Source organism: Nelumbo nucifera, chromosome 3 (genome assembly GCF_055504915.1).
Source record: "Nelumbo nucifera cultivar China Antique chromosome 3, China Antique-T2T, whole genome shotgun sequence".
In the NCBI taxonomy this organism is placed as follows: Eukaryota; Viridiplantae; Streptophyta; class Magnoliopsida; order Proteales; family Nelumbonaceae; genus Nelumbo; species Nelumbo nucifera.
In genome coordinates this window covers 20419168-20446866 of record NC_142651.1, presented here as the reverse complement: position 1 = coordinate 20446866, position 27699 = coordinate 20419168, and the positions used below count along the sequence as shown (strand labels likewise).

Sequence of the window (27699 nt, the reverse complement as noted above, 5' to 3'; positions counted from 1 at the left end):
AACCTCCGATTGTTCGACCTACTGCTATTGGAATGTTTATCCAAGGATACCATAACCATACCATCTCTGAGTCACGGACTAACGAGTCACGACCCTCCCTACTCACTATTCACTACTAGCACGCTATATTCCATATTTGTGGTGTGAGATAGATTTGTAAGTAATACAAGAAAAGGGTCTGTAAACTTAGCATTTTCTTTATTTCTTTTTGGGGTTTTTACCGTTCAGTCCACCTCTGAAATCCTAACTCCATCATATAGGTGCCAGCTCGGAAGCCAATTCCATTTTTTTGTAGTGTTTTGATGTTTTCATCTTCTTGCGTTGTGATGATATACTAGTTCTGTCAGTGTCTGTCTATCCATTCCACCTTCTCTTATTCTCACCGGTTGCTGACACGACCAGAAGTAGAAGAACTCGAACAACAAAAATGGCGATCAAAAGCTTAGATTGCGTTACAGTAGAAGATATCACGGGGCTTGGGATATCTTCTGATGCTGCAAAGAAGCTCCACGGAGACCTGACTGAAATCCTCCGGGAAAACGCCAATTCAGCTGCAGATACATGGAAGAAAATCAGCAAGAGAATTCTGAACCCTAATCTACCTTTTGCGTTCCATCAGATGATGTACTACGGATGCTTCAAGGATTTCGGCTCTGATCCTCCTGCTTGGATTCCCGACCAGTAAACTTGTCCTAAACTCCTAATTATATATATATTTTTTAGTTTTTATTTCTTCCTTTATTTATGTTTTGCGAAGATTTCACGTTGTAGTTGCCATAAAATGGAATTGTAGTCCATGAAGTTATTGTTTAATATATAAGTTTTTTGGTTATCTAAAAGAATTCACTGATCAATGTCACTTCTGGGAAAGAAAATGGCATTGGGTTGAAGAAACGAAAAGAAAGATGAGACAATTTGCGTAACTTGTTTACGATGATATAGACGAATTTTATATGCTTCCTTGGGAAACACTTACCCGGTAAGTGCATTTACCCTAACTAATTTATCGAAAAGCGAACGGAGCCTAAAAAATCAAACAACTCTGCTCATCCTTAATTCTAAACTCTCTTAACTTAAAAAGTTACACCAAATGGGGTTTTCCAAGCTTCCCCTCAAATTAAGTGGTGTACAAACTCAAAAGATTCTTATGTATACATTTTTAGAGTTTGCGTTACTAATCCCAAAGAGGAACGGATCAATGGAAGCATTTGAAAGAAAAAAGTATTTCTTTTTAATGTGAAAATTGGGAGTTGAGCATAAAGGATGCATAACCTTTTGTTATGAATTACCTGATATATGGCAGGGAGACTGCGATCTTAACAAATGTTGGTCGTTTTCTAGAGAAACGTGGAAAAGAGTTTCTTGGCTCAAAATATAAGGACCCTATCACAAGCTTCTTGGATTTCCAGGAATTTTCAGTCTCCAACCCTGAGGTATCATTGCTACCATCTTAAATTTTGGCTGATGGTAATTTTTATATATTTTTATTTCAGTCCCTTCCCATCTTTCTAGGTTTACTGGAAAATGGTATTAGATGAAATGAACATATCATTTTCTGTACCCCCATCATGTATTTTATATGAGCATACCTCCGAGGGAGGTCATTTGTCTTACCCTGGAGGTCAATGGTTACCGGGGGCAATTCTAAATTGTGCGGAAAATTGCTTAAATCTGAATGGAAAGAGGAGCTTAAATGATACAATGATCATATGGCGTGATGAAGGAGATGACAATCTACCTGTGAAACATATGATGCTTAAGCAACTCCGTTCAGAGGTCTGGTATGTTATGTTCTATTCTTCTTACCATAATCTAATTATCTGACAGTCTTTATGTTCTTTAATGGGATGTTTTTACAATTATAATCTGAAGAATTACATATCTATGCATGGGCAGGCACTTGATTCACTCATTGAAAAAATAAAAACTGGTTAGTTCATGCTTGTTGCTTCTCTGCTATGCCTTAAATAACATTCTGTTCTTTCATATACAACATTCAATAGTATAATATTATATTAATTTAGTTTGAAATGATTTTATCTGCAACCATAATCTTTGAAGTTCTGTCATATGATAAATAGATGGATATCGTTTAATTTTTCATTCTAGGCAACTTTTGTTAATGAATTAAATTACAGAAAAATCACTGGTTGAATTTTTATTCAGTCTGACTGGGTTAACACAAGATTATGTGGCATCTATCTTTCTCACACACCATTTCTTTTCATGGTTAGTTGTCTTGGACTATTAGAGCTTGAAAATTCATGATCTAGTGGTCAATTTTGAATCTATCAGGTTTTAGCTTGTCAAATCATGATCTTAATAAAAGCGGTAAAAATTTAAATAGAAAAGGATGAATAAGACAGTGGGTTTTATGGGTGAATATATGGCTGACAGTTTAGTTTAATAAAGGATAGGTTTCAGGGTTTCAGTTAATGATACATGTTGAGGAAGGGAGAGGGAAAGAGATATGAGAACAAACAAAATTTTGACTAACTCTATATTGCTTAAAAAATGTTGAAAATAATTAGAACTGCTCAAGCAACAAATCAAGTATGCTTTGGGTGTACTAGTAACTCTTTAGTCTATTCATAACTGACCTGATTCTGATTTTGTTGTATCCATCTTTCAAGATTGGAAGATGGTGGTAGTGGATTCTTTTAGTTTATTTTTATCATTTTGTAGTTATATAATCCATATCCAAATGTGGCCTACATGTTCATAAACTTAAACAAATGTTTTTACTTTAGTGATACATGTAGAAATGAACCAGATTGATGAACTCCATTCTGCAGTCCTTTAATTGCTTTGCACAAGTTTTCTTTTTCTTTCTTTCTTTCTGTTTTTTTTGAAAAAGGTAATGCTTATAGAAGAATAAAGAGGATTACAATACAATATGGTCTGCCTCCAAGGGCACCTTTAGCTCTATAGGGTGAGAAAGATAAATCCCAAGGATCAAACCGTGAAACAGACTTGATAAGGTACATCAACAGAAATTCCCTGTTACATCCTGAACAAATTATTACCAGATAGGAAAGATTGAGCAGAACAATTACTACAAACATTTTCCACCGAGACCTAAGAAGATAGCCTCCACATAGCTTCTCATCTGCTGCAAAAACTCTTAGATATCTTTGTTAAATGCTAAGTTTGTTAGAAGATGATTTAACAGATGACGAACCTCTGAAATATTTAACACTCTTAAATTCTTCAAACTTTGGTCTGGTTGAATATATTTTGATGTGCTATATTGTAGGTTGGTTGCATATGCACTTGATACACTGGGCTTGGCTAAAGGATCTGCAATTGCAATAGACATGCCAATGAATGTTACTGCCGTTGTCATCTATCTAGCTATTGTTTTGGCAGGCTATATTGTTGTATCCATTGCAGATAGCTTTGCCCCTCTTGAAATATCAACACGACTCAAAATATCTAATGCAAAAGCAATCTTTACCCAGGTATTCTTTTTGAAATTTACTCAATTTATTTATTTTTAAAAATTTTAATGTAGTACAGTGAATGAACAAATCTGCAAATTTCCCGTTCCGCTTTTTTTATTAGTAACTGTTAAGTGCTAACTTTTAAGGATTACCACCCCCCCCAACAAAAAAAAAAAAGAAAAGAAAAGAAAAGAAAAGGAAAGAGTTGCAAAGAAAACATGCCAAACATCCCTTACTATCAAGATCCCTGTACAACAAGACGATGTACAAAGGGAAACAAAATCCTTCTCCAAAAACCCTTACAAAGCCACTATCCTTTGATTGTTCACAGAAAGAGTTTCAAGAGAAAAAAAGTCCTGTAATTTCTTCCTTCAAAATATTTATGTATACTCATCTGTGAAAGTACTTTTCCAACAACTTTTTGAAATAATACATCAGCTGAACACAGTTGATTGCAGAAGATTCTTCATTTCTTTCTTGCCAGATGACCCAGAAAATAGCTGCCAGAATTAATTCCGCACAACTTTCCCTTTTTGAGTCAAACCTTCCTGGTGCCAACCATCTAACCCTATAACTGAGAATGCATTATGCTCAATACATTCTCTATTTTTGCTTCAAATAATGCATCTGTGTGCTCCTCTTTCGAAGGCCCCCTTGGTAGAAAATGCCTACCCCTAGCTAACTTGGGGGATGATGGTAATTCATGATCCACAAAATGGAACCCGAACAAATGGAATGATCAAGGGAAATCACGTTCAAGGACAGGAATTTTCTAAGATGAACTTGCCCCTGTAATTTCTGTTTAAGAATGCTGAGTTCAGTTTGGAATTGATTGTTTTCAGGCATAAAATTTTTCATGAAGGAATATAACGAGTGACATTGTAGCCATGACATTGGTTTTATAATTCAACATCTTACAGATAGAAGTTCTTATATCTATTATTCTTTGTGAATTTAGAAATGCTTCTATCTAGATACTCATTTAAAAATGTAACATGTTATTTGTTTTAAAAGAAAATATATATCGGCCTAACCATTTTCACCCTAAATATTTTTTTCCCTCAGGATGTTATTATCCGTGGTGACAAAATACTACCTTTGTATAGGTGATGTTCATATTACACTTTTCAAGGAGCTATTCTATTTTATTTTCTGGTTTATGACAGTATCTTGCTCAGGTGTGCTTTGCAATAATGCAGTCGGGTTGTTGATGCTCAAGCACCTCTAGCAATTGTTGTCCCTAGTAGAGGTTCTAGCTTAAAAATGGAATTGCGTGGCTGTGACATGTCTTGGCATGCATTTCTAGAAAGAGTAGAACATTTCAAGTATGTTCTCTTATGAGTATTTTATTTCTAATTTTTTCTCCCATTTATACCTACATTCAATTTTTCATGTTGTTCCAGTGTATCCATCAAATCAGATACTTGTTCCTCTATGTTGATGTTATAATTGATGCTTAGAAGCATTGACTAGTTGTGTTTAGGAGTTTGCTATTTGAAATGAAAGGTCAAGGTCAGAAAAATTTGGGAAAACCAGGATAATTGGCTGATGAAAAATTCATTTAGAGATTGTTTGTGATGAAGTTATCAGTATTTTTTTGTAATATATTAATGTTTTGAGAATAAACCAAAGGTAAGAGCAATGGACTTTCTCTTTCTTTGTGTGCGTGCCTTCATGTGTATGCATGCGTTAGTTAATTCTGCTAAACAGTAGTTAAACCAAAGGCAAGAGCATTATGTTGAACAACTTGATGGTTTGACAAAGTTAGTTAAACTTTTCTCAACTTGGAAAATTTTGATTGTTCAAACAGTGAAACATCCATTTTTGTCTGGTTTCCAAAGCAATTCTCAAGGGTAACATGTCTCAAGTATATTTTAAATAAACCTTTGAATATGAGAAGGAGCAAAATGCAATCAAACTGAATGAAAAAGGGATTGTACTGTTGCTATTTTTAGTTCTCCCAAACTTTAGTTCTCATTTGTAAATAATCTTTTATGGAAATCATGAAGTAGATATTTATCCTGAGATTTTAATTGCACTTTTCCTGTCAAAATTGCAGAAAAGATGAATTTGCTGCAGTACAACAACCTGTAGATGCATTCACAAACATCCTGTTTTCATCTGGAACTACAGGTAACTTGCACTTTTCCGTCTTAAGTTTTTTGTTTTTTTTTGACGGCAGATCTCTCTTTTTACTTTATCATATAGTTGTTCTTTTTTTGTTCTGTATTATCCATCCCCGCTGTACAGTCTTTCAATGTAAATGGGCTGATTGTATATTTTGACTTGTTTTGATTAATACATTATATTACCTTACTTTTTTCAAGAAAAAAAGTTCCACTCTGCATGTTGTCATCATACATTGAACTACAGTCTTTATCTCGGTAGCTGACATCCTTGATGCCCGTATGAAAAGAGCAGTCAAATTGAATCTTTTAAGAGGTTTCCAGGTGGGTCGTGATGACATCCTAATCTTTCATCTCCAATATGCTGATGATACCATCTTTATTGAAAACAGGGATTATCTCCATGATTTCAAGCACTTACCAAAGTGCTTTGAAGCAGTGGCAAAGCTGAGGACAAATTTAAACAAGACCAGCATTATTGGAATTAACACCCCCCTGCAAGTAGTGGAAGAATTAAAAGAGGCTCTGGGTTGCAGAATCTAATCTTGGTCGATTAAGTACTTTGGACTCCCTCTTGGTGGAAACCCAAAATCTTCTAGTTTTTGGGATACAGTTATTGAGAAGTGTGAGAAGCAGCTTGGAATTTGGAAAAGGAATTATATTTCAAAAGGCTGATAAAAAAATTATATTTCAAAAGGTGGTATGTTGACTTTGATCAAGGATACACTTTCCAATTTTCCCACCTATTTTCTCTCGGTGTTAAGATCCCAGCAAAGGCGAGGAAGAGAATTGAAAAGCTGCAGTGAGGTGTTTTCTGGGAAGGAGGGGAGAAAAGTGATCATTCAGTCAATTGGGAAACTGTGTTCAAGCCTAAGAAGGAAGGTGGTTTGGGTCTGGAACACATCTTCGAAAGAAATAAAGCACTTCTTGGCAAATGGATTTGGAGATTTAATTTTCAGCAAATATGGTCAAAACATCTTGGACAGGAGCAACTCTCCTCCTTTATCTGGGTTCACGGCCTCTAACCCTTGGAAAGCTATTATTCGAACCCTTGACTTCTCTCTTTTTTGAGATTTAATCTTGGCAATGGTAGTCAAATCAGATTTTGGTTAGAACTTTAGTGGGGCCAAAAACCCGTTAGTGAAACTTTTCCTTCCTTATTTAGATTATCTCAAGCCTCGAGATAAATCAGACCCTACCATCAGCTGCAGTAACATGGGCCTCTCTTTTAACTTTAACTTTCATAGAGCCCTTAAGGACTCCTTAAGGACTCAGAAATCTGTGAAGCTTCTTTTTTACTTTCACTCCTTTCCGATGTCTTCATCTCACCCTCCTCCCCTGATAAGCTTGTTTGGTCCTTGATTCCTAATGGATCCTTCACCACAAAGTCCTTTTTCCTTAAGCTAATAGCCAATCCTTCCTCCTCTCCCTTTCCGGACAAAAGAATCTGATCTCCACCGTTCCCCTTAAAGCCTCCTTTATTTGGGAGACTGCCCGTGGAAAATTAAATACCTGTGATATCCTCCAGAAGAATAAGTTTGGAAGACTCAGCTTCTCTCCCAATGTTTGTATTTTATGCCTGAGTGATGGGGAATCCATAGGCCATCTTATTAATTGCCAGGTAACTAGAAAGCTATTCCCCATGCAGTCATGTGGGATTTATGGGAAGAACGCAATAGGGGAAATCTATCAAAAAAAAAAAAAAAAGAATGCAATAGGGGAATCCTTGAGGACAGAATCTCCCCAGAAGAGACAATTGGAGATCATTGCCATTCTTTGATTATCCTGTGGATGATGTACAGCAAGGTCTTTGATGGTCCAAATAGAGGAGAAGTGCAGATAAACTAGCTTGATCTGCTTCTCATGTCCCCAAATCAAGGCAAGACAGAGATTTCATTCTGAATTTTGATGGGAATTTTAGAAGAGTCCTAGATGCCCCTGTGGCTGCAAGAATTTAGGGCCTTTTGAGAAGACTCAGTGGTGACCGGTTTTGGGTTTACAGTGGCCCAACCTCCTCTATAGATGCAACAAGTGCTAAGGTTCGTGCTCTTTTAGAAGGTCATAGCATTGCAAAAGCCCAGTAGTTCACTTCTCTTGCAGTACAAAGGGACTCACAAATGTCATATGTGAACCGAATTGAGAGCAAGAAGAAAACAGAATTAGGGGTGTCAAGAATAGTCGACCCCCACCCCAAAGAGTCTCTTTTATATTAAAGAGATAAAAGATATGTACAGTTGCAAGAATGCCCTTACAGGGCTGAAAGATAAAAAGAACAAATAAAATAATAAGAATACGATACTGTACAACAAGGACTACTCTAATAGTGTACATCAAGGTATATCTTCACACTCCCCCTCAAACTGATGCGTACAAGACTGAGGTGTTGACTTTTAGTCATGGCCTTGGTGAAGATGTCGGCAATCTGCATGTGAGAGGCTACATGAGGAAGAGACATATAGCCTGCAACAAGAAGGTCTTTAATAAAGTGACAATCCACCTCGATATGTTTAGTCCTCATGAAAGACTGGATTAGATGTGATCTTGATAGCGTTGGTGTTGTAGGCATACAGAGGGATATGAGTAGGAAGAGGAGTACCAAGATCCATGAAAAGAGACTTCAGCTAAACAATCTCGCTACATACAGAAGACATAGCTCTATACTCGGCTTCAGTAGAAGACTTAGAGACAGTTTGCTGTTTCTTGCACTTCCAGGAGATGAGAGAGTCACCCATGAAGATGCACCACCCAGTAATGGATCGGCGAGTGTCGAGGCAACCAGCCTAATCAGCATCAGCATAAACCCTCAACTGTATGGATGATGAGGAAGAGAAAAAGTCCCTGAGAGGTTGTGTCTTTAACATAACGGATGATGTGGCGAAAGCAGTCATGAGGTTGTCGTGGGGTAGAGACAAATTGATTGACGACCTGAACAGCATGTGAAATATCAGGCCTGGTCATAGTAAGATAGATTAAAGAGCCAACAAGCTGACGGTACAAGGTAGCATAAGGAAGGATGAGGCCTTCGGATTTAGATAGCTTGACATTCAGCTCTAGGGGGGTATCAACATGTTTCCCATCAGTGAGTCCAGCTAATTTGACGAGATTGGAGGCATATTTTTGTTGACAAATAAAATACCCTCGACTGCTATGATGAACCTCCAAACCCAAGAAGTAAGTAAGAGGACCCAGGTCCTTCATATGAAATGAGTTATGAAGTAAGAACTTCAGCTCACAAATGCCATCATGATCATCCCCAGTTAGAAGCATGTCATCAACATACAATAGGAGGATAGTGATACCCTGGGGTCTTCACTTAACAAAGAGGGAGTAGTAAGAGGAACTTTGATTATACCCAAGTGCAACAACAATATCCTAGAAGCGCTCAAACCAAGCCCTGAGTGCTTGCTGTAGACCATATAGAGACTTCTTTAGGCGACAGGCACGTGAATGATCACTGCAATATCTAGGCGGAGGTTTCATGTAGACTCTCCTTCAGTTCACCATGAAGAAAAGCATTCTTCACATCTAGTTGGTAAATAGTCCAGGAATGAACAACAAATATGGCCATAAGAGTCCGAACTGTGGTGACCTTAGCAACTGGGGCAAATGTTTCTTCATAATTAATCCCATATTCCTGATTGTATCCTTGGGCAACTAACTGGGCCTTATATCGATCAAGGGAACCATCTGACTTCAGTTTGGTTGTATAGACCCAACGACTTCCAACAATAGAAGCATCTGGAGGAGCTAGCACAAGCTCCCAAGTATCATTCTCATGGAGGGCTTGAATTTCGGCATCCATGGCTTCTTTCCACTAAGAACTTCTAATGGCTTGCTGATAAGATCTAGGGATATCTGTGGAAGAAAGTACAGCAGAAAAGGAACTATGGTTTGAAGGAAAACCATAGCGGTTCGGGGGTCGAGAAATACAGGTAGAATGATGAAGTGGAATAACGGAACTACTATATGAAATAGGAGGATCTTGGTTAAGGTATCACTTATAGAGGATATCAGAGATGGATGCTCTAGACCGGGTGGAAGGGGGGTTGTAGGCGCAGGAGCTGGGACACGTAGCCGCTTGCGGGTGAAGACGAGAAAATCTCTCTCAATTGAGGAAGTAGTAGTGTCATCTGAATCAAAGTCCTGCAAAATAGAGATGGAAGGAGTAGACAATCTAGCAACCCCAGCAAAGAAGGAGATATGTTCAAGAAACACCATTCCGGGAAATCCGAATACGACGGATAGTAGGATCATAGCACAAAAATCCTTTGTGGTCAGGACTATATCCCACAAAGGTACACATAGCAAACTGAGCAGTGAATTTAGATCGTTCACGAACAGGAAGATGAACAAAACAAAGACAACCAAAAACATGAAGACTAGAGAAATCTGGGGGATGACCAAAAGGTTTTTGGAAGGGAGAAGTGTTGCCTAGAACAAAGGAGGGAAGAAAATTGATCAAATACACGGCTGTACTGGCTGCTTCTACCCAAAACGAAGTTGGAGTATGAGACTCCTGTAGTAATGTCTGCACAACACTGAGAATATGTCCATTCTTCCGTTCAGCCACACCATTCTGTTATGGAGTGTCTGGGCAGCTGCGCTGAGACTGAATTCCATAACTCCTCAAGTAGGCCAGAAAGTCTCCGTCTCTATATTCTCCCCGTGAATCTGAGCGGAGGATAGTCACATCGCACTTGAATCGATTTTGCACCATAGTATGAAATAATTTAAATGCACCAAAGACTTCTGATTTGTGTTGCAGAAAATAAATCCAAGTATATCTAGTACAATCATCTATAAATAATACAAAATATCTGTATCCCAATCGTGAAGTAATAGAAACAGACCAAACATCACTATATATTATCTCAAAAGGTTTAGTGGCATGTTTAGATGTATGAAGAAATGGTAAAACATGACTTTTACTCAAAAAACACGTAGTGCAAGAAACACCAAAAGTATGAACAGGAGGAATTTTATTCTTAATCAAACTAGAGTCAAACAAAAATTTTAATTTTTGGGAATATGGATGACCCAACCGTTTATGCCATAATTTTGTTTTGATGAATGAGGAAATTTATTAATTCAGAAAAAAACACCACTAAAGAGGCATGAGCTGTTACCTCTTCAGAAAAGTATTACATCAAAATAAAACAGAATTAACCATAAATGAAATTACAAAGCAGCCCAAAATAGCTGCTCCCTTGTAGCCCCCTGCTTAGCTAACCCATCCACTAAGGTGTTTGTTGATCTTCCCACCCATAGAGAGGTAACGGTCATATTTCTTGTAAGCCAGTTTACTCTCCTTAATAAATCTCTGTGTTGCCACATGGCTGAAACTGGGTCTTTCAACCATCCCACCATAATTTGAGAGTCTCCTTCAACTACCAAGTGCTGAACCCCTAATTGTTCTGCAATCTGAATACCTTGTACCGCCGCTAAAATTTCAGCTCTATTAGAGTCTCCTATTCCCACAGGGCCTGAGAACAAGGCTAATATGTTGCTCTCCATGTCTCTCAGCACCCCTCCTATCCCCGATGGGCCTGGGTTTCCTTGGCTGCTGCCATCAAAGTTCAGCTTTACCCATCCTTTAGGCGGAGGGGTCCACACTACAGATTCCCTGTCCTTCCTTGTATGGCTGTTAGCCACCACTACCCAGTTTCTCCAAATATCATCAAAGGAAAAGGTATGAAAGAAGTCCAAAGTTCTCAACCAGTGAATGACCCTAGTCAAGATACAATCCTCAACAGCCTGAATGCTTCTTTCTTTTTCTTTGAAAATCCTTGCGTTCCTTTCTTCCCAAATTGTCCACAATGCAGCTGCTCTAACACATCTCCACATCAATTTTCCTTTTTTTGTAGGCCACACAAAAGAGGAGGGAGTGAACAGTTGGCTTAAGTCTGTGGACGGATTCCACCTACACCCAAATAAAGAGAAAATCCAACTCCAAATAGTTCTAGAAAAGGAACAAGATACATGTAGGTGGGAGCAATCCTTACCACTAGCCCTGCAAAGTACACACCAGTTAGGGGATAAACACATGAAAGGCCTTTTCCTCTGCAAGAAATCCAAGGTATTAATCTTTCTATAAAACACCTCCCAGTAGAAAATTATGCCATAAATCCCAAATATTATTTCTATAACTCACCAGAGAATCAGACAAAGAAGAACTAAGTAAAGTTGAGGATGCTCCTGATTGAGATTTCTCAAACTCTAGTGCAAACAGACGGCCTAGCTTATGCCCCTTCCCTTTCACCTTCCTAGTGTACCGGTCCTGTATCAAGCAACCATCATGAGAAAAGGTGAGAACATTTCCTTCATCAACAAGTTGGTCAATAGAAATCAAATTAGTAGTAAGGTTGGGTATTAAGAAGGTTTTAGAGAGAGGGAAGGATCTGGTTGGTGACAGTTGAAGGGACAAATCATTGCTACCAATGATGTCTAACTTTTTACCATTGGCATTAATAATATGTTTATGGTGAGTTTCAGTGGAAGGATTTGGGTGATTGAGGTAGGCTCCTGTCATATGGTTGGTGGCACCTGAATCTATAATCCAAGCATGTGAAGGGGAAGAACAATATGCAGAGAACTTACCAGACAAGCCAATAGCAGAGAAAGCAGAAGATACCAATTGCTGAACCTTTTCTTCATCCATGACACCTGTTGAATCACCTTTCACTGAAGAATCACCCTTGGTGGATACAGTGTCTGTTGCTTGTCCATCTGTTGCCTGATAGGCCCAGGGCTGAGTCTTTTTCTGAGAACCCTTAGCTGGTCGGACTGGACAGTCTAGAATGATGTGACCATGTTGCTTGCAATAGGTGCACACATTCTTCTTCTTACAGTGAGATGCAATGTGTCCAAAACCCTTACACTCATAGCACTGGGTTTTGGAGAAGTCCTTGGAGGTTGGCTTCTTACCCCCATGAGCAACAAAGGTTGTTTCAGCCCCAACTTCAGCCATCTACCCATCAAACCCGACTACAGTGAGAAGTCTAATTTCTTCCCTCAAAAGCTCCCCTAAAATAGAATCTATATTTGGAAGTGTTCCCCTACTTAGAATGTTGGGCCTGATTATCTCATATTTAGGTCTAAGTCTCATCAAGAACTGAGTCACCTTTCTCTTCTCAAAGTGCTTCTGAAGATATTTCACACACTCTACTGGATCCGAGGGTTCAATGTGAACAATCTCATATTCAGCCCATAAATCAAGAAAACCAGAATAATATTCCTATATCCTCCTATCTCTTTGGCTATAGGAAAATATCTATGATTCTATTTGATACTGTTTAGATACGTTGGACTATTGATAAACTTTTTCCAGATACAAGTACATCTCATAGGCTGTTTCCATTCTCCTCATAGGTATAGATATATGATAATCAATAGAACTCAGAATCCAAGAAACAATCTTACCATTATCCAACTTCCATTGTTGTAAAGCCTTGGCCTCGGTCTCAGCTGGTTTAGTGACCGTTCCATTCAGATATCCTTCTAAACCTTTCCCTTCAACATAAAATTCAAAATGGAACTTCCACATCCCATAGTTCTGTCCATTCATCTTCACATGAATGATATCACCTCTGTCTGAAGCCATTACAACAAGAAAATAGCACAAAATAGGGTTCGGCTGAAGTTTAAAGGAATTAGACTGAAGTAAAACTTGATAAAAAAACGAGTGAAATAAGCTGTAATCGAATCCAAGAGAGTCAAAAACTGAGAAAGAAACCCCTTACTTTCACCGGAGATTGTTCAAGATCCAATAGAAGAAGAAAATTGAACACAGTCCAGAAAAGGAAAGTCTGGGCGCAGCCACCTAGAAGAGAAGTCCAGATCTCTCTCAAATCTTCACGGATCTCGGTAAAACTTTCAGAGTATGTTGAGAAGGGCTAGGCAACAACTCCTTTCAAATCTTGCTGCAAACGGATGTCAAACGAGAGAGATCCAATAAAATCTCTCTCTCTGGATGCACAGAAAACAGAAAAATGGTTCCTGGAAAGATCAAAACAGTCCAGGACCAATCGGAAGAGATGCAAGTTCTCAATGGATCAAGAAAACAGGGCGGATCAGAGAGAAAGAAGATCAAAGGGCAGCCCGCTCTGATACCATGTGAACCGAATTGAGAGCAAGAAGAAAACAAAATTAGGGGTGTCAAGAATAGTCGACCCCCACCCCAAAGAGTCTTTTATATTAAAGAGATAAAAGATATGTATAGTTACAAGAATGCCCTTACAGGGCTGAAAAATAAAAAGAACAAATAAAATAATAAGAATACGATACTGTACAACAAGGACTACTCTAATAGTGTACATCAAGGTATATCTTCACATCATAAAGTGGTTTTCTAATCATGATCCAGTTCCTTGGAAGCTCTTCATTTGATTTCTGGGGATTTATGAGTTAATCTCTAATATGAACTGCAGCTTTAGATGGATTCCTAGAAGCTTCAATCAGTTGGCAGATGGCCTAGCGGAATCAGGGATGGGAAGGGATTTCTTGTTCTTTTTTTATTTGTTTTGCAAAACTTGTTGTACATCTTCTTATGTACATCCCCTTTTTTTGATTAAGGAAATCCTATTACCCTTATCTGAAAAAAAGTTTTCTTTGAATAATCCTCAGCTACATGAAATGATCAGAAGGCTCCTAGGGGACAGCTGGGTTAGTCGATCCTACTGATCTTCTGTGGGCCCCATTTGAGACATCTCCCAAATTTTAAGTCTTTTTCTTCTAGTTGTCTATTTTCTCTATGTTTGTATGACAGACTTGTAGGTTGCATGAAAATGTTTATATTAGGCTGTAATATAGTTAGAATATATTGATTTTCCTGATTCTTTTGGTGGATAGGGGAACCAAAGGCAATTCCTTGGACCCATGCAACTCCTCTCAAGGCTGCTGCTGATGCATGGTGCCACATGGATATTCAAAAAGGCGATGTTGTTGCTTGGCCTACTAATCTTGGTTGGATGATGGGTCCTTGGCTAGTTTATGCTTCCCTCTTGAATGGGGCTTCCATGGCCTTATATAATGGATCTCCCCTTGGCTCTGGATTTGCAAAGTTTGTACAGGTGGTGTTTTCTTCTTGGCTGTCTGCTGTCTGCAGTCTGCATATCTCCTTACATTTTAATTGATCTGGATAATCTCCTATACCAAAATACCAATTTTCTTATTGGGCAACTCATATCTATATATGTTGGGTAAATTGGTGATCACTTGAACACCCTTGACGGAAAAATCTAATGTGTATATATATATATATATATATAGAATGAACAGTAGTAAGAATAAATGGCTCTATAATATCTGCTGCAACCTCAGAAAGATCATTAACTATGGTCCGTTGGTCCCTTGGTCAACTGTCAAAGAAGATAGATCCAAGAAGACCTAGTAAATCACAACAACAACGTTGACAATAATAGATAAATAAATAAATCAATGGTAGGCCTCACTGCACAAAAGATTTGGGTGCATCAATGCAAAATTGCAGATTTGCAAAATCATTGAGCTTTTGTTTGTTTGTTTCCTTTACCATTGCACATATATTATTAATTCATATGAAAAGACATGCAAAAGTATAGCCCATGTATGGTGAGTGATATACACTGGTCAATGGCAAGAAATTTATCATAATTACATCAGGATTCAAGCACCACTTTCCCTCACTTTTTGTGCAGAAAGAGTAAAAAAGTCAGAATATAGCTGATTGGGAATATGTTTGAAGGCTTTGCAAACTGCTAGCCATGAGTGATCAATGGCTACAGCCTTCTGGGTTACCTGTAAATCTTGTATCTGTGCTGGGATTGGAATGAATTTTTATGGGTGAATGCACCCTGTCATTGTAATATCCAGATTATCATTTTAATTTAATCAAACTTTCTTGCTGATAAAAAAAGGCTTCTGGCTTACTTGCTCCATGAAAGATACTTTATTCTCAAAATCTAACATTTCATTCTTCCCATACAGTCCAAAATATCACAACTAGGAAGGTACTCCATAATATTCTTCCTCTTTCATTTAGGCCTTGCAACTTTCACTCTTTCAGAAGTTGTCACATTCCTCAAGCAGTGCCATTTATAATTCAACAACTTGCAAAAAAAAAAAAAAAAGGATAAATAAATACTCCTAAGCTAAAGGGGCAGTGGACAAACAAGTGGTGTGCTGTCTCCAATTCCTCATCGCAAAAGACACATGCAGATGAAGGAAGCTCAGGGATGATTTGATTCATATTTTCCTACATTTTTGCAGAAGTAACTAATTTCTTCAATGTGACAATTGACTAATTTCTTTTAAACTCTTCTCCAACTTCCCTAGGATGCTAAAGTGACCATGCTCGGTGTGGTTCCAAGTATTGTTCGGGCATGGAAAAATACCAATTGCACAGCTGGTTTTGATTGGTCTTCTATTCGGTAAGTCAAGCTACTCATGAGTCTTTTACATTTGAGTGTGAATACAGACATATATAGATATTTTTAACTTATCATTTTTAATTATTAACATAATGCTAGTTAATTGTTGATTTGACTTCTTAAAATGCTATTTCTGAAAGTTTGTTCATGTTTTCGGAATCTGGTAGATGCTTTAGTTCAACTGGTGAGGCATCCAACGTAGATGAGTATCTATGGCTGATGGGGAGAGCTCACTACAAGCCTGTCATTGAATATTGTGGGGGTACTGAGATTGGTGGTGGATTTGTTTCTGGGTCATTGTTGCAGGCTCAGTCATTGGCTGCATTCAGCACACCAGCTATGGGTTGCACCCTGTTTATCCTTTGCAGTGATGGAAATCCTATTGTAAGTACCACTTCTTAGCATGCAATCTAAAACAAGAAATATGTTTTTTTTTTATCAATAACAATAAGCTTTATTAAATATAGGAAGTATTAAATACAAGAGATAGGGGAAGTAAAATGACTTAACTCCCCACCAACAAATTACAAAGAAAGTTGAATTAGAAATTAGCCCAAAACAAAGACACCCTATTCACCCCTTGCTTGGCTAACCCATCAGCAAGTGAGTTGGCATTTCTTTTCACCCAGCTGTACTTCACCTCGATGTCCCTAGCAAGCCATTTGAATTTTTTCCTTTCATTGCTATAGCTCCACATGCTACTGTTGTCTTCCTTTAGCTATCTAACCACCACCTCTGAATCACCTTCAAGGACCAATCTTCTGATGTTCAACTCTCTTGCTTTTTGGATTCCTTACAGAGCCACAAAGGTGTCAGCCCTGAGAGAGTCACCTTCTCCAATTGGGCTGAAACAAAGCTAGAATAATCCCTTATTCCTGAACACACCCCAATCCCAATCCCAGAAGGCCCTGGATTTCTAAAACTACTCCCATCAAAGTTCAGTTTTATGAATCCAGAGGGTGGGGAAGTCCAAAGGGGGCTAGAAATCCTCTTAAACTGATCAGAGTTAGCTATCTCTTTCCAATTTCTCAGCAAGTCGGTCAAGGAAAAATCTGTAAAAAGGTCCAATGATTTCAGCCAGTGAACCACTCTTAAGTGTATCATCTAACCACCGCCCTTAAGAAATATGGTTGCTACTCATGCATGGGCAAACTACACTTTACATTATTGAACATTCATTTACTACTCTCATTTAGTTAAAGGCCATAAACAGCCTTTGGGAATACTTTGCCTAGTCCAGATGCAAAATGTGGTCATTGACATTCTTCAACTTCTTTTCTCGACCTCCTTTATGTATGCCCTTACTGTAAATATAATTCTTAAACTCCAAGCTTCCTCCTTTCTCAACCTTTTTATCATGAAGATATTGACACCATTGATTTCTGCCAGCTTTGGTCATATATGGAGTATTAGTTTGATTCAAAATTTGTGTTTATGAGAAAATAAATTGTTGCGATTACTTAAACTGGGTTATATGGTAATTTTCTAGAATTTACTGTTTTCTAGGTTAAAGGTGTGAGAGAAACAGAGAAGGAGAAGTAGAGAGAGAGAGAGAGAGAGAGAGAGAGAGAAGAGAAGAAGAAAGAAATTCCGGGATCAAACTCAATGGCTGGCAGTGCTAGTCATTGGTATTTATATTAGGGTGTCCCAACTAATAATAAAAAAGAGTAAAAATACAAGAATGCTCCTTGCGTCACTAAAGAATAGAAACATGATAAAAATAAATAAAGAAACTAACTAAACTAACTGATTTCAACGCTCCCCCTCAAGTTGGAACATAGATGTCAATCATGCCCAACTTGTCACATAAATCATTGTGCCGCAGATGATGTAATCCCTTGGTAAAGATGTCTGCAAGTTGATCCGTGGAACTGACATATGGAGTGCACACTTCCCCATTTATAATTTTTTTCCTTGACAAAATTCTTGTCGACCTCAATATGTTTAGTTCTACCATGAAGAACTGGGTTGGCTGCAATGTTGATAGCAGTCTTGTTATCACAATACAAGGACATGGGGCTGTCAACAGGAAAACCCAACTCACTTAGCAAATTCTTTATCCACATAACTTCAGCCACTCCATGGGACATTGGTCTATACTCAACTTCAGCACTAGACCTCACAACAACATTTTGTTTCTCGCTTCTCCATGTGACTAGGTTCCCTCCCACAAAGGTGCAATACCCACTAGTGGACTTTTTGTCATCAATTGATCCAACCCAGTCAACATCTGTATACATCTCAACCTTCAAGTCTCCATTCTTTTGGAATAGTAAACCAGCCCCTGGGAACTTCTTTAGATACCTGAGGATTCTATCGCTTGCCTCCAAGTGTGTGGTCTTAGGGACATGCATGAGTTGGCTAAGAACACCCACAACATAAGCAATGTTTGCCCGGGTTATGGACATATATAATAACCTACTCACAAGTCTTTGGAATTGCTTTACATCTTGATAGTCTCACCTTGGCAATCACCTAGTATGTGGTTTGAATCAAGGTTTTAAAATCTGACCTAGAAATGGAACCGTTGTGGCCACTGGTTTTCGGGTCAGCGGTTTGACTGTCCAAGTCGAATGGTTCAGGTGGTTTGATGAGATTTGAATATTAGGGTTAGGGCTTCATTCCTTTTACTCCTTTATGAGGGAAAAGAAAGTGGTTGTTGGCTGAAAGAAAGAAGAAAGTAAGAAAGAAAGAAAATAAGGAAAGAAAGAAAGAAAAGAAAGGAAGGAGAGAAAGAAAGGAATGGATGGAGGGAAGGAGGGAAGAAGGAGGAGATGGCAACGACGACGGTGACGACGGCAATAGAAACACAATGGCTTGGGGCAACCTTTGTACTTGTCTCTGATCTCAGATTTGAAACTGAGTATCTTGGATCTAAGATCTGAGAACTGAAATCTTAGTTCTGAGATCTTAGATTTGATCTCTCTCTCTCTCTAGGATTCCAATGATCATAGATTTGAGATCATCTTGTCTCAGTCCCTCCACCTCTCTCAATCTCTTGCTTCCTTATTAACCGTGAACCGCTATCCGGGTTGAACGGGTCGGCGATTCGACCGCCTAGGTTGGTGGTTTTTTGACTAAGTCAACGGTTTTTTGGACCAGGAACAGGTTAAGGGTGAAGCAGAACCATTTGCTTGAACGGTTCCCAAGCTGAATGGTCCGACCGTCCGGGTCAATGACTGTTCGAAAACATTGGTTTGAATCAATGGGAGAGTCAGCAAGCTTAACTCCAAGTTTTCCTGTATCCTGTAACAAATCTAGGATGTATTTTCTTTGAGAAATGAAGATCCCCTTTTGAGTAGCTAGGAACTCCTTTAGTCTCTGAATTTCCATCTTCCAGTTGCCTGTGATCACTATGTCATCAACATACACTATCAGGGCTGCAATGTTTTCTTCTCCCCTTTTCACAAGTAATGTATGATCAGCATGACATTGTTTGTAGCCAATCTACTGCACAACTAGGTGAAACTTGCTGAACCAAACTCTTGGTGATTGCTTTAGTCCATACAAGGACTTCTTTAACCTTCACACTTTCTGCTCTTGGTTTTGAGCATAGAAACCAGGAGGTTGCACCATGTACACCTCTTCTTCAATATCACTATTCAGGAAGGCATTTTTAATATCTAATTGGTGGAGATCCCAGTCAAGGTTAGCAGCAAGAGAGAAAAAAACTCTGATAGAATTCATCTTAGCAACTAGAACAAATGTCTCTACATAGTCTACTCCATACACCCGAGTAAACCCTTTTGCCACCAGCTGGGCTTTGTACCCTTCTACTGTGCCACTAGCACTGTGCTTTACTGTAAAAACCCACCTGCACCCTACTGGTTCCTTACCCACAGGAAGATCAACTAACTCCTTTGTACCATTTTTACGTAAGGCATTTATCTCTTCTTTCATTGCATCTGTCCATTCAGGTATTGAAAGAGCCTTTGCCACATTTTTGGGGATAGGGACACTGTTAATGGAAGAGAAGAAAGCACGAAAGGAGGATGAGATGTTCTCATATGAGACAAAATGGGAGATAGGATGTTTGGTGGTACAAGATCTAACTCCCTTCCTTTGTGTAAGAAAGAATGAAAAATGGGGATGGCTCCCTGTTTTGTGATTAGAAAAAGGGGAGGGGAATATATCAAGGCTAAAGCCCTATTTTCATGCAAGAAAACAAGTAAAAATGTTAGGGAAAAGCCCCTGTTTATGCATGGAAAAAGGGTGAAAAGTAAAAGGGTGGAGCCCCTGCTTTTATGCAAAAAAAAATCAAGATAAAATATTATGAAACAAGGGGGAAATATTACGAAACTAGGTACCCCTAGCTTTCATGCAAAAATGAATGAAAAACATGGGACGAAGCCCCTGTTTTCATGCCAAAAAACAATTGAAACAAATGGGGCAGAGCCCATAGTTTTCAAGGCGCCAAGGCGAGGCTAGGCGATTGGGGGGTGCGTAGTCGCCTAGGCGATGGATTTTTTTATGTTAAAAAACAGATCCTAGGGCAGTTCCCTAGGTACCATAACCATATTTCTTTAATAATTATTCATGGTTTTCATAAGAAAGGTATAAATTTCATATTAAAGTATAGAAAATCAACATATTCATGAGAAGAAAAGGAAGAAGGAAAGTAAAATTCAAAAAATATAGGGGTTGAACCCTTATTTTTGTTATAGGAAAAGAAGAAAATAAAAAGTATTGGTAGTAGTAGAAGAAGAAAACAATAAAAAGAAATTAGTATATAAACACACAAAATGATTATTTTAGTTTAATAATGTCTATTTTATAATTATCATCTCAAAAAAGAATGAATAAAAAAGTATTTTATAGTAGGAAGTAGAAAACTGTTAGGCGATTGGGCGAGGTGAGCCTCAAAGGGCGCCTTGTCGCCTAGGCGTCGCCTTGACAACTATGGCAGAGCCCCTGTTTTTATGCCAAAACACCGACTGAAATAAAAGGGTGGAGCCCCTGTTTTCATGCCAAAAAACCAACTGAAATAAAGGAGAAGAAAGAAGACAAGAAGAAGGAGGAAGAGGAGGAGGAGGAGGAAGAAGAAGAAGAACCATGTACAGATAATATACAAACAATAGAAATAAAAAAAAAAACAAAACAAAACCTCTCACCTTTCAACGTAGGCAAGTAGAGGAGGTTTGTAGCTTCACCGAAACAATGGAAGAGGGTTTCTTCTCTTCCAATCTCTTGCCAAGTCTTTTCCTTCAATGGTAAGTCATGTTTGACTGACCAAAGTGGATATTCTATGTTTTATAACTAAAATGACGATTCTGCCCCTTTATGTAAAAGAGAAACTTAAAAAAAAAAGAGGGTCTAATGGTGTAGAGAACACTGATGTGGGCCCCACTGCAGTGGTCCCCACTGTGTTCGTAGGACAGTAGTGTAGTTATTTGTTTCAGTTATAGCAGTGTCAGTTTGAGTCAGTTTGTTAATTCAGTTGTTATTTATTTCAGCTTTTATTTACTTTATTTATTATGTAAGTACTAAGGGCAGATGTGTCCTTTCTATTATGTACTAAACATAACCTATAAATATTAAGAGAGTGGCGGCTGCAGATCAGTTTAGAATCTGTCCCTCCTTTCAACAACTTGTGTTCTCTTGTTTCTCTTCTATTCTCTCTCCTTTCTCTCACTTTTCTTCTGTTTTGCAAACCTAAAACCTATTAGGATTCAAGGCTGATTACAGTCTTGATCTTCTACTTGGTATCAGAGCCTATCTAGGGCTTCTCATGTGTGTCTAGTCCAGCCGACCACATGAGGACTAGCTAGGGCTGGAAGCTTTGAAGAAGTTTTCGGTGGCTGAATCTTGGAGATTACCAGAAGAGGTTCGCAGCAGTTGAAGACTTGCCGCGGCTTGCAGAGAGTTGGTAATCAGGAAGAGGCAGCGAAGGTTAGGGTTCAGGTAACCCTAGAAGACAGTAAACTGAAGTACATAAGTAAGTTTTTTTTTACTGAGTTTCAGAGACTGCAATCAGTCAAGATAGGTTGGACCTATCTAGAAAGAGGGGCCGAACTGTGTTCAAGTTTGTTTCTAGGGTTTGGCTTGCCGAATTGTGTTTAAGTTTGTTTCTAGGGTTTGACTGTTGGGCCGAACCCCCCTCTTTAAAGGTGATTAATTTTTAGGGTTTCATATTGCCCTATGACAAGTCCCACTTGTGCGGACTGCTTGGAGAGAGCAGCTGAGCACTTACTTTAGACCTACAGTTGAAACCCTAATTTTGCTCTCGCAGTAGTGGGCCCCACAGTAGCGATTTCAGAAAATAGCATCTCGGATTGATAGGCTGCCTGGTACTGTGCATGCCGATTGATTTCAGATCAGATTTGAGTTGATTTCTTGCATATACTGTGATAGGCGATTGATTTCAGATCAGATTTGGGTTGGTTTCAGATCGGATCAGATCAGATTTCAGATCAGATCAGATTTGTGTTGGTTTCGGATCAGATTCCAGACTTGCTTGTTTGACTCTGTTTTCTGATATAGTGGCTCTAACAGTTTGTAGCCACTGAATCTTGATCAAAGATGGAGTTTAAGGGTCAGGGAGAAAGTAGTTTTGGAAACCACAGTTATGGAAGTGTATCTGAAATCGGGTTTCGGATTACAACTATGGGATTTGATGGGTCAAATTATTTGGAGTGGGCTCAATCTGCCATGATGGCTATTGGAGGAAGGGGAAAACTGGGTTACCTCTTGGGAGATGTGAAAGAACCTTCCAAGGAGGACCCAACATACATCAAGTGGGTTCAAGAGAACTATTTGGTTATGGCATGGCTGTGTAATTCTATGCAGCCACATATTAGCCGGAATTACTTGTGGGCAAAGACAGCCAAAGAGACATGGGATATTGTGAAAGAAACCTATTCCCAACCCCTTAATGTTGCCAGAGCCTATGAACTGAAGTGTGAGGTGAACAGCCTTAAACAAGGAGAGAAGTCCGTTTTTGTCTACTTCTCTACCTTGAAATCCTTGTGGCATGAGATTGACCATCTAGAGACCCTTGAGTGGGAGAGTCCCAAAGATGCACAGACTCACAGAAAGCAAGTCGAGACGAATAGGGTATTTGAGTTTCTGGCTGGTTTGAATTTAGAATATGACATTGTGCGACAACCGATATTGACAAGAGATAGTGTGACCCTTTCTCAAGCATACTCCCTGGTGCATAGTGAAGAGACCAGGAGGAAAGTCATGATGCAGCCTCAGCCCTCTTTCCCGGCCTTGACAGCTATTAAACCTAAGCCAGGGGGTGACTCAGAAAGGGACCGGAAGAAGGAAGATAAACGGGATCTGGTATGTGAACATTGCAAGAAACCCAAGCATACAAAAGATACTTGTTGGAAGCTACATCCTCACTTGGTTCCAGCAAAACTAAGAAATAAGAAGGGTAATGCTCATATGGCAGTGAACACTAATTCAACATCCTCATCAGGCACATCCCTAGAGACTTTAGCTGCTGTTCGGGCTGCCCTCATACAGTTGGAAAAGGAAGTTGGGAGTTCAGCTCAGCCATCTCAGTCACCTTCAGCTCCTGCCACATCTGCATTTACACATTCAGGTGCTCGAGCCTCAGCTTACCATGCTTCAGCTCCAGGTAATACTGATCACTGTTGGGTAATAGATTCATATTTCGATTGCTGCTACAGTAGTCCGAACAGGAAGAGGAGAAGAAGAAGAAGAAGAAGAAGAAGAAGAGGAAGAGAAGAAGAGGGGTCAGTCGAAAATCTGATGGTTAACCCATTCAGTCGACCCCCTTAATCTATATTAGCTTCTAATCATGTTTACAAAGACAGAAATGCCCTTACTTAAGTGTGTGGCAGAGTAACTCTAATAACATAGCCACATAAGCAAGTTACTTAATAAATAGAAGAAGACTAAACTACCCCTATTCGACACATCTTAACACTCCCCCTCAAGCTGGAGAATATATGTCATATAATCCCAGCTTGTTACATAGATAGTTCACTTTCCCTGAGCTTAGAGCTTTTGTAAACAAGTCTGCCCACTGGTCATTGGAGCTCACATGTTCTGTATTTATCTCTCCGGCAAGAACCTTCTCTCTCACAAAGTGGCAATCAACCTCTATGTGCTTTGTTCTCTCATGAAAGACAAGATTGGAAGAGATATGGAGTGCAGCTTGGTTGTCACAGTACAATTTCATAGGTTTATCCATGTGAAACCCAATTTCTTGTAGAAGATTCCTCAGCCACACTAATTCACAGGTAGTGTGAGCCATGGCCCTATATTCGGCTTCAGCACTGCTTCTGGCTACAACCGTCTGCTTTTTACTCTTCCATGTCACAAGGTTTCCTCCCAGAAATGTGCAATAGCCTGTAGTAGATCTTCTGTCACTCACTGAGCCTGCCCAGTCTGCATCTGTATACCCAACTACTTCAAGTTTTCCTCCTGGTTTATACAATAGCCCACGGCCTGGAGCTCCTTTCAGATACCTCACAATTCTAAGGACTGCATCCCAGTGAGGTATACGAGGGTTCTGCATGAATTGGCTCACCACACTGACTGCAGAGGAGATGTCGGGTCTCGTGATAGTCAGATAGTTCAGCTTTCCCACTAGTCGTCTATACCTTCCAGGATCTTCAAATACTTCTCCTGTATCACTGCTCAACTTAACATTTGGTTCCGTAGGGGTCTCAGCCGGTTTTGCACCTAACAGTCCTGTTTCTTCCAATAGATCAAGGACATATTTCCTTTGACACAGATTCACACCTTGTTTTGACCTGGCAACCTCAATTTCCAAGAAATACCTTAATGTTCCAAGGTCCTTTGTTTGAAAATGATTTTGCAGAAATGCCTTTAGTTTGCCAATCCCCAATTTATCACTACCAGTGATGACAATATCATCCACATAGACCACTAATAAAATCTTCCCAGCTTCTGAGTCATAGCTGAACACGGAGTGATCAACCTGGCATTGCTTCATTCCAAAACTCTTCACCACTTCACTGAACTTCCCAAACCAAGCACGTGGAGATTGCTTCAACCCATAAATTGCTTTCTTCAGCTTGCACACCTTACCACCCTCCCCCTGAGCAATAAACCCAGGTGGTTGCTCCATATATACCTCCTCCTCTAGATCACCATGAAGGAAGGCATTCTTTATGTCAAGTTGAAGGAGAGGCCAATCATACATAACTGCCAAAGAAATTAGAACACGAATGGAACCAATTTTAGCCACCGGAGAGAATGTCTCCATATAGTCCACACCATACGACTATGAGTAACCTTTAGCAACAAGTCTGGCCTTCAGACGCTCCACACTACCATCTGGCAAGTATTTCACAGTATACACCCATTTACAGCCCACAGCATGCTTCCCAAGTGGGAGAGTAGTGAGTTCCCACGTTTGAGTATGTTGAAGAGCAGAAAGTTCCTCCTCCATTGCCCACTGCCATCTAGGTGAACTAAGAGCTTCTTGAACATTGTTAGGTATGGAAATAGAAGACAAAAGTGAAACAAACTGGCGATGTGAGGTAGAAAGACGAGATAATGAAACAAAATTGGAAATGGGATGGAGTGTAGAACTACGTTTACCTTTCCGTAAGGCAATGGGTAGGTCAAGATCTGAAGGTTCAGCAATAGGAGCCATGAGAGGATCCGCAGACGAGGTAGAAGTAGGAGGAGGGGCCGGTGTCGTTCGACGTGTATACACTTGTCGGATCGGTGGTCGTTCAGTGGTGACCTGCACTGGATGAGGAGATGAGTCTACTCCAACAACAGCCTCTGGAACTGAATCACTGACAGGAAGAGGAAGAGGAGGTAAGGGTGAGGACAAGGGTGCTTCAGGACGGGAGAAGAAGGGAACAGACTCAAAAATGGTGACATCAGGGCAGACATAGCACTTTCGGGCAATGGGATTATAACACTTGTACCCTTTTTGAGTCCGAGAGTAGCCAAGGAAGACACATTTAATTGAGCGTGCATCTAGCTTGTCTATTCCAGGACTCAGATTATGAACAAAGCACACACAACCAAAGACACGAGGAGTTAATGGAAACGGAGATAAAGTGGGAAACAAGATGGAGAAGGGTGACCGACCATGAAGAATAAAAGAGGGTATCCGATTGATGAGAAAACATGCAGTGAGTACAGCATCACTCCAAAACCGTTTAGGAACATTCATGTGGTGAAGCATAGACCGAGCAATTTCAAGAAGATGACGATTCTTCCGTTCAGCCACCCCATTTTGTTGAGGGGTGAAAGCACATGATGTCTGATGAATAATGCCATGCTGTTCTAAATACTGTTGAAATGCAGTAAGAAAATATTCACGACCATTATCTGAACGGAGAACTTTGATTGGAACACCAAATTGTGTACGTATTTCAGCATGAAATTTTTGAAAAATGGAAAATAATTCACTTCTTTCTTTCATTAAGTAAATCCATGTCATTCTTGAACAATCATCAATAAAGGAGACAAAATACTTGTACCCATTGTAAGACTCAATTTTGATTGGACCCCAAACATCTGAATGAACCAAAGAAAAAGGACTCAACATGCGACTCTCAACTCTCGGACTAAAGGACACACAACGGTGTTTACCAAACTGACATGACTCACATTGTAAAACTGACAACTGACTCAATGATGGAACCAACATCTTGAGAACCTTGAGAGATGGATGTCCCAGTCAACAATGCCATTGTAGAGGAGTAAGGGAGGTCTGAAGTGCAATTGAAGATCCACCGCCGTCAAGGTAATACAATCCACCAGCTTCATGCCCCCCACCAATCTTCTTCCCCGTCTTGAGATCCTGAAAAACACAAGTGGAAGGAAAGAAGGTAACAGAACAGTTAAGAGCTTTGGTTATTTTACTAACAGACATAAGATTGAATGGAAACTTAGGTACATATAAAACAGATGATAAGGGGACAGAAACCAAGTCAACATTACCAACACCACAAATGGGAGATGAGGACCCATTGGCAAGTGTAACAGTTTGTGATGTGGAGGTTTCAGAAAGAGAAGAGAACACACCTAGAGTCCCGGTCATATGATCTGAGGCTCCAGAGTCAATAATCCAGGAAGGAGTTTTAGATGACATGCAAGCAATACCTGATTGGGCATATGTGGCAGTGGTATGCTGTGAAGTAGTTTGAAGGAACCGTTCATACTCATCACGCGAAACACTCATCATCTCCCTCCCAGAAGTAGATGTAGATGTGGGAGGTGTTCGGTTTGCCAGTTTACTGTCACTAATAGCAACCTCGCCTGCTACAGCATGATTAGCCCATTTAGAGGGAGGGCCATGTAGGTCATAACAGAAATTCACTGTGTGTCCATCCCTACCACAATGAGTACATTTCCTTGTAGAATTATTTTTTCCTCTACCACGGCCTCCCCCTGAATCACGGCCACCCCGACCAATCATGGAATTGCCACGACCCCCTCTGGAATGACCTCCCCCTCTTGTACTATGTCCACCACCTCTAGCTGTCACAAGTGCTGATCTATCATACTGTGTGGGGTTCTCTGTCTGGCCCAAAGAAATTCTACGAAGTCTTGAGAATACTTCCTCAAGTGATGGAAGAGTAGAGCCCCCCAATATTTGAGCTCTAATTGGTTCATATTCTGACTTCAGCCCCACTAAAAATCTTGTAACATCAAGTTGCTCCTTTTGCTGTTGCTGAACTTGAATATCTGAAGTAAGGGGATGATAGACATTGAGTTCATTCCTTATATTCTTCATGCAGGCATAGTACTTTTCTAGTG

At 39.5% G+C, this 27699-nt stretch overlaps 1 protein-coding gene across 4 annotated transcripts in view; it reads left to right on the top strand.

Annotated features, from left to right (window-relative positions):
- Positions 1-292: 292 nt before the first annotated feature.
- AAE17 (acyl-activating enzyme 17) overlaps positions 293-27699 on the top strand; it is a 49664-nt gene continuing 22257 nt past the window's right edge. For 3 of the 4 annotated variants that reach the window (XM_010263885.3, XM_010263875.3, XM_088901487.1), the window contains exons 1-10: positions 293-681; positions 1304-1433; positions 1513-1781; positions 3257-3461; positions 4509-4549; positions 4643-4768; positions 5503-5576; positions 14417-14637; positions 15881-15975; positions 16143-16359. In XM_010263885.3, the coding sequence (XP_010262187.1) occupies positions 428-681; positions 1304-1433; positions 1513-1781; positions 3257-3461; positions 4509-4549; positions 4643-4768; positions 5503-5576; positions 14417-14637; positions 15881-15975; positions 16143-16359 (1632 nt within the window). In that variant the 5' untranslated portion in view covers positions 293-427. The remainder of the gene's footprint in view (positions 682-1303; positions 1434-1512; positions 1782-3256; positions 3462-4508; positions 4550-4642; positions 4769-5502; positions 5577-14416; positions 14638-15880; positions 15976-16142; positions 16360-27699) is intronic. The other variant, XM_010263894.3, reaches the window with a different exon arrangement.